Source organism: Coregonus lavaretus (genome assembly GCF_964263955.1).
Source record: "Coregonus lavaretus genome assembly, chromosome: 25".
Taxonomy (NCBI): Eukaryota; Metazoa; Chordata; class Actinopteri; order Salmoniformes; family Salmonidae; genus Coregonus; species Coregonus lavaretus.
In genome coordinates, this window is record NC_140012.1 from 20,829,810 (window position 1) to 20,837,621 (window position 7,812).

Consider the following 7,812-nt stretch of genomic DNA (forward strand, 5'->3'; position numbering starts at 1 on the left):
TAAAGGACTTAGAGGTCTGATGAAACCAAGATTGAACTATTTGGCCTGAATGCCAAGCGTCACATCTGGAGGAAACCTGGGACCATCCCTACGGTGAAGCATGGTGGTCGTAGCATCATACTGTGGGGAAGTTTTTCAGCGGCAGGGACTGGGAGACTAGTCAGGATTGAGGGAAAGATGAACGGAGCAAAGTACAGAAAGATCCTTGATGGAAACCTGCTCCAGAACGCTCAGGACCTCAGGCTGGGGCGAATGTTTACCTTCCAACAGGACAACGACCCTAAGCACACACCAAGACAACGTAGAAGTGGCTTCGGGACAAGTCTCTGAATGTCCTTGAGTGGCTCAGCTAGAGCCCGGACTTGAACCCGATCGAACATCGCTGGAGAGACCTGAAAATAGCTATGCATCCAACCTGACAGAGCTTGAGAGGATCTGCAGAGAAGAATGGGAGAAACGCCCAAAATACTATGGAGGACTAAAAGTGCCACAATTAAATAAATAAATACACCATTAAATAATTACTTAAATGTGTCATTAATTAATTAAAATTAGAATTAAATACATAAATGTGTAATTAAATGTATCATTAATTAATTCAAATACCGATTCATTTTATGTAAAATACATATATAATTATTTCACTATTTACATTTACATTTCATGATCCTGCATTGCAGTGATTCATGAATTACTTAAAACTGTCAAACTGACCCATCAAAGTCAGTGGGCGGGGCTAACGCGAATCTAGTCTGATCCATTGCTTTGGTCTGAAGTAGAGTAGGCCAACCTGGATAGAGACAATGGAGGATCTCCGTGAACTTTCCAGGGAGTTGGTTAGAGACATTTTAAACTTAGCAGAGGATGTAGAAGCAGGACCTGCTGACCCAGAGCATGTAGCTAGTAAAGCAGAGGAACTTATTGAAGTTGTTGGAGTCATTTCCGCACTTTCCGACGAAGATATCGACCACAGTGATTGCAAATCTAGAAGAAGTTGTCCACCGCTTCTCTGGTACCAGGGCACTTCAGGCCCAACACACACAGGGACCGGGGCGTTTGGCGTTTGACATACCGAGTGCAGTTCTGGAGCATCAACTTCTTTGTGGAGTTCCCGCAGTTCAAATTTGCAGCGATGTTCGGTGTGTCAAAGAGGACCATCAGGAGGCGCATGCAACAATACAGTTTAAGGTATTTACACTAAATTCATGAGTTTTCTGTTTATGAATTGCTGCTCTCATACACTCGGAAAGAATATGACGTTTAAGGTAACATTACTTGATGTTGTGTTTTTCTTGTTTGTACAGAAAGACAGATCTCTATTCAGCTGTGAATGATGAGGAGTTAGACCGTATTGTAAGTGAAATTCACAGAAGTCATCCAAACACCGGCTACAAGCTAATGCGTGGTCACCTGAATGCAAGAGGTGTGCATGTTCCAAGTGAGTAGATAATAATATGGGCATTATTTAAATGTATTTTTAATTTGGAGCTCTGCCCCTTTGAAAGGTGAAGGAAGCCCGCTTATGGAAAGACATCAACCTGTGAGCTGTAGTTTCTACAGTGCATACTATGCAAAGCTGTATTATTTTAAAAAACTGAATAAGTAACATTTCATTTCTCACTGCCTTGGTGACCAAAAATAACAATCTTGTGTAAGGACATGTCAAACTAGTTTTAAGTACAAGACTGATTATGCTTGTCATCCATTCAGGTTCCTGAAGAATATGGGATCGATTGGAACGGACCTCACTGCCTTCATCGAGGCACTGTGTCAGTCCCCGAGGTTCAGCTGGCCCGTGAGCTCTCAGATGAAGAGGTTGCAATTTTGCCAGCTCCAGGAGTTTCTGTTACTGATGCACTTAGACTATATGTAGAGACTGTGGAAGTGTTATCAAGAATCTTAGACTGATGTCCAACCCATGTTTTTATTTGTTGTGTTAGAACAAGCAAGGAAAAACTGAAAGTTTACTTTCCTTTTAAAAGAAAGGAAAAAAAGCTGTTTCTTTGAAGCTTCCTGTCTCATTATGGTCCACAGAATGACTAACATGAATGCTGTACTGTTAGCACTGAAGGTGCAGAACAGTTTGATTTTAGTAAATGGAAGAAAAAAAAGTCAACTACTGCACAGTGTGTTAATGTTTTCAAAGACACTGAACTTGTGTCAATTCATCTGAACTGTGTATGCATTGACATTAGGGCTGGGCAATATGGAGAAAATCAAATATCACATTTTTGACCTAACACCTTGATGTCGATATTGCAACGAAATTGTAAGGTTGACAATTGGTGCATTCACAAAATATCTTCCACATTTAGATTTCGGATAAATAACTATCATATTGTGGATATAATGACTAAGTGGTAAAAGGCAAATAATAGAACAGCTAGAACAGTCTGGTAAGTTCAGAAAATGACATCACTTTACTGTAATGCAGCCTTTGAAACCAGGAAAAGACTAAACTTACCATGTAACGATATTACACTTCTTCAAAATCTAATGGTGCTTTTCCATTACATGGTACCTACTCGCCTCGTCCTAAAATCTGCAATGGGAAACGGACGCACAGCGAGTCGAGGCGAGGCGAGTCAAGTAGGTACTGGTAATGGAAAAGCACCTTAAGACGATATCTAGTCTTATATCACGATAGATATAATATTAAAATATTGCCCAGCCCTAATTGACGTCTGAAAAAACTTAAACAAGCCCAAATCCAGTACTTTTTATGGCAGCGACAAGTGCTTTCTCAAAGTCCATGTAGAGTTTGAAATGAGCTGGCAGCTTTAGGGTTTCAAAGCATGTGGAGGACGTAGGAAGGGTTCCCCCAGAAATCTCCACTCTCAGTTCAGGAGGAAGCATCTCCCAGCCAACCCAGAATGTCAGCAGCTGGGCCAGGGTACCTGATGAAGCTAAAAGTCATAAAATGGATTAAAGACATTTAGTTCAACTGTAATTGATCATATCTATCCATGAGACATAGAAGCATTTGTAAAGAGAGAAAATAAGGTTTATACCTGTTTCAATGAACATCCTTAGAAAGCCAGTGATGCGGCAGGTGGTGTCTAAGTCAAAGTCTTCATCATCACTGTCCTCAACTGGCCATGTGATTTTTTCTAGGAGCATCTTAAAGAAAACAAAAATTGTAATTTAAAAAAAGGGAGAACTTATTTTGGTGAAGGACTATGCAGATCAAATTCTTAGAAAATGGAAAAATATCCATCTCAGTCATTGAAAATACACGTAAATTCATCAAGTTAAGTCACAAATATAACTAAATTACTGACTTACCTGGGGTGTGAACTGCATTTCAGCCATTTTGGGGAAAAGAAGTGGTACAACATCCGGCCTAGATGTCAGCAGGGGCCATACCATCACATCTTTCAGTCCCTTTCTCAACTGTTTAATTTGGCGCATGGTCCTCCCAACGACCTAAGAGACAGACCGACCCATATTACAGCCCAAATCCTTAACCCAAATTTGACAAAAGTTGGCACAGTAGGAAAAATGTTAATAAACACAATAAAGTGCTTTATAAAAATCCATTAAAACTCTAGTACTTAAACTCTCGTGTTAACATAACAAGCCAGGGTTCACAACACATTCTATAATTTCAACAAGTACAGCGATGAATTCTGTCACTTAACCAGCAGGAACTCACTGCATGGAGTAGAAGTTTGTTATGTAGCCATCTCCGATTTGTTTTGGTGACTGCCGGAAGATCCCAAGACATGGAAAGATCTGAAACTGTGTCCTTCTGTTCCGGTGTAAGATCTTCATGTTCAAGCTAGAATTAAGACCATACAAGTTATTATATCTGCCCAAGCAATATTTTTTACATGGCAAAGTTTCTTTTAGGTTACATACCAGTTCTATGATGCTCCTGATGTGCAGATCAGGACACTCTTCTGTAACAACAGTAGCCATTTCAGGGTCCCCATTGAACAGTACATGAATTACAGCAGGACTTAGTCCTGTGACATGGGGACCATCATGCAGAAAGGTGTGGCCCAACATCCTTCCTGCAACCCGGAAGAGGTTGCTTTCAATAAGTGCCTCTGATGCTGCTGGAACAAGATGGTCAGGTTCACCCTCAAATAGCAGTGTTCGGCCCATTCCTCCTGTAAAGTACCAAGAGAGCAGGGAATAAAGTCACAACAATTAACCTCTTAAATACATTAAATAAAAATGTATGATAGATAGATAGATAGTTAGATAGATAGATAGATAGATAGATAGATAGATTACATCACATCATACTAGTGGCGATTACTTGGCCTGTGGTATTGCTGCTTGTAGAATTCACTTAAACCAAATTGTAGCCTACTCCAAAATGACTTACAGAAGGACCCCAAACCACTTCAAATTCAATTCCCCTGTATACCCTACTACAGACTTACCTGACACAAAACATTGCCCACCGGCCCTCCGCTAAACAGCACATATCCGCGTTCATCAACCACCAGAACGTACGTGTACGCGTGTGTGTGTGTGCGCGCGCATAGAGAGAGGCGGTGTAGAGTGAGTCACGACACAAACAGGTGCTCAGTCAGCGTTGCATGCAGTGTGAGAATGGCAAGCAGCAAGAGCGGCAAAAGCCAATGTGTGCTTCTTTTACCTATATATGTAACGCTATCTTTTGCGTTTATCCAAACGTCGTCAAACTTGGCACTGCACTTACTCGTGACCAGAGCAAGACACCTGTCAAGTTTGAAATCCATCGGACTAACTGAGAGACATGCGCTACAGACAGACATTTCTGCAATTTATAGATGGATTAACCTTCAAAAAATTAGTAAGATACTTACCAAGATCTAGACTGAATCCAAACTGGAGTTTGGATATGATTGTTGTCATAAAGTACCGCATCACTCCCTCTCCGATAGCAACATCACCTGAAATAAAATACTGATAATAACACTGGAAAAAAAGTGGCGGCCTAATACAGGTAACTGGATTTGGTAACATTTAACAAGAAAGGGAGAAAAACTTCTATTGGCTGTAATTCTAGAATAGCATCCTTAATATTGATTATTCCAGATAACAAGAGTATATTGTGCACAATATTCACATACATACATATAACATTTTTATCAATTATATAATTTTGTGCATTCCATTCTCCCATTTAACAATTCCATATAAGCTACTTGAGTGGTATAAACTGTACTGATGTATTTATATTATAAATGTTATATTACTTACCAACCAGAGTACAATGAAGTGGACATGCCCATTCTTGCTGCTGTTTATAGAATAAGAGAAGCTCCCGTTCCCTGTCCTCTTCAGAGTCCCTTACATCCATCTTCATTCTAAGTGGTTTCCCAGTTGCATGTTCCCTTAGCAGATTCTCTTTGAAAACTTTGGCAGCTTGAGTGGGTTCTTTAATAAGCTTCCATTCTAAACAAACAACAACAATAAAGTTATCTATTACAGAGAGACATATTGTGAGTTGGCATGTTACCTGCATATACAGATATCCTCTCACTCTACAGAACAGGAGGAAAATTCTGTTCATTTCACTGACAAAACGTGAGACCCAACATCTTCAGAACCTGTCACAACGCTGAGTTGACATAAAAACAGCACTACTAAACAACTACAACTAAATATTAGAAAAATAGAAAAACCCAGTTGCATGTTATTAATTGTCTGTAACTGTATTATCTTATCTAATTATATCCTACAGGTGTTATCTTTCTATTAACTTTTCAGTTACACACAATCTTATAGCAACACTATTGTGATGACACAAACCACTGTCTGTTTCTTTGCGATCCAACTCCTCGTTGACAATCACTGCCGGTACTACTGCACTCTCAGCTGATGTTTCAGGCCTCACTGGAACACTGTCACTGACTAGGGCTGTCTCACTATCATTTTCTTCACTTTGGCCTCCCTCTTGTTCTCTTTCTGATTCCTGCATGGGTGTCCTTGAAGTTAACACAATTGAAATGATGGTCATACTCGCTTATTTGTGTGCACAACAATAAGAGAGACATATTCCCAAAGAAAATAAATTATGCTACCCTTGCATTGCTTTAAGAAGTACATACCCATTGCAGCTCAATCTGTGCAGCTTCATCTCTGAAAAGGGAACTTCCTTCTGACAAGTGATGCAGGGGATGACTGGACCAGAGGCAGGACGTGAGCTCTCCTAACAACAACAACAACAAATGGCTTTTAATTAATGATTAAAAGTCACCAGTAATCTTTGTTTTGATTATGTATTAAACTAAGTCTCTGTAAATGTATGTACACAATCTAAGGGTAGATCCTGTTGAAGTGGACGTATGTAGATTGTAGCCTGTCCAATCATCGTCGATGGATCTTTCAGATAGGCAAGGGTGTATCCAGTGCTGGGACACTGAAGCAACGCAAGATTTCGACTGCGAGTAGATCCTACAAGTTTTAGAAATTCAAAGCCTCCCCCTTGTTGGAGCTTCGGAAACACTTCCATCAGTTTATTTGTTATAACCATGGGATCGTGGTCATTCCCTGGAGAAAAAAACAAAACAAAATCATAACTCACCTCACCTTAAATTAAGCAAATAAGCCTGTGATAACTATTATTGACACTATGAACACCAATTAAGTTTGAGTCACTATAAAAAGAAATGCAAATAATTTCAACAAGCCACAGACAGTACAAACTTTTTTTACTTTTGGTAAATGCCTAGTTTCGCACTGACCTGAAAATGTTACTTTTTGCTCTCCAAGTCCTGAAGTAAGAAGTTCAGCTTTAAACAGTACGCTTGGAATTTTATCCGCATTGTGGTCAGCCAAACAACAGACAGTGTGTGTGTAGCTTCTTCGGCTAACTTGGACTTGTGCTGGTCGTCTCGTCATATTCCTTCTGGCTCCAATGTTATATGGCGCAAAGAGCCTTGCTACCTCCGCTGCAACACAGAAAAACGTAACAGCTCAATGGTCACCAGTCAGCTAAAACAGCCTCTACTTCTATCTTGGGATGCTCAAGCCAGCTAACACCATTTAGCCGATTAGCGAACTAGCTAGGTTTATGCTTCCCCCCCCTAAACCAACGTAGAGGTGAATAGCGCCACCCAGTGTATTGGAATGTGTTCAGTAGCTCTGCATCAATCCATTATCCGGAATTGATTTGTCTTGGCTTGATGCAGAGGGTAACCAATCAGGCGTTAGGTTCCGCCTACCAACTTTTGATGGGTCAGTTTGACAGTTTTAAGTAATTCATGAATCACTGCAATGCAGGATCATGAAATGTAAATGTAAATAGTGAAATAATTATATATGTATTTTACATAAAATGAATCGGTATTTGAATTAATTAATGACACATTTAATAACACATTTATGTATTTAATTCTAATTTTAATTAATTAATGACACATTTAAGTAATTATTTAATGGTGTATTTATTTATTTAATTGTGGCACTTTTAGTCCTCCATAAAATACAGGTGTGCCAAGCATGTAGCGTCATACCCAAGAAGACTCGAGGCTGTAATGGCTGCCAACAGAGCTTCAACAAAGTACTGAGTAAAGGGTCTGGATACTTATGTAAATGTGATATTTCCGTTTAAAAATGTGTATACATTTTCACAATTTCTAAAAAACAGTTTTTGCTTCGTGATTATGGGGTATTGTGTGTAGATTGATGGGGGGGGGGGGGGGGAGAACTATTAAAACCATTTTAGAATAAGGCTGTAACGTAACAAAATGTGGAAAAAGTCAAGGGGTCTGAATACTTTCCGAATGCACTGTATCTGTACATTATTTATGTTAGATGAAACATCACCCTGGAGAGGCGCGCTGGGAATGGACAAGCAAAATATTTTTC

The 7,812-nt window shown here is 39.6% G+C and overlaps 1 protein-coding gene across 2 annotated transcripts; it reads right to left on the reverse strand.

The window, feature by feature from the left end:
• Positions 1-2,441: 2,441 nt before the first annotated feature.
• On the reverse strand, positions 2,442-6,235 carry LOC311100435 (G2/M phase-specific E3 ubiquitin-protein ligase-like). 2 transcript variants are annotated; one of them, XM_084141352.1, is made up of 8 exons: positions 6,051-6,235; positions 5,200-5,394; positions 4,803-4,889; positions 3,862-4,115; positions 3,656-3,781; positions 3,286-3,426; positions 3,012-3,120; positions 2,442-2,906 (listed from the first exon to the last, which is right to left on the reverse strand). In XM_084141352.1, the coding sequence occupies exons 1-8, from the start codon at positions 6,052-6,054 to the stop codon at positions 2,695-2,697; spliced, it is 1,128 nt and encodes a 375-aa protein (XP_083997478.1). In that variant the 5' UTR covers positions 6,055-6,235; the 3' UTR covers positions 2,442-2,694. The 2 variants fall into 2 exon arrangements, with proteins under 2 accessions (XP_083997478.1, XP_083997477.1); XM_084141351.1 differs by lacking the exon at positions 6,051-6,235 and having other exon boundaries at positions 5,200-5,618.
• Between the last annotated feature and the right edge of the window lie 1,577 nt (positions 6,236-7,812).

Coding starts and splice junctions, on each gene's coding strand:
- LOC311100435 (XM_084141351.1), bottom strand. CDS start 5,512: ATGAACAGAATTTTCCTCCTGTTCTGTAGAGTGAGAGGATATCTGTAT. Junction 4,890..5,199: donor ACTTCATTGTACTCTGGTTG/GTAAGTAATATA, acceptor ATTTTATTTCAG/GTGATGTTGCTATCGGAGAG. Junction 3,427..3,655: donor ACAAACTTCTACTCCATGCA/GTGAGTTCCTGC, acceptor TCTGTCTCTTAG/GTCGTTGGGAGGACCATGCG.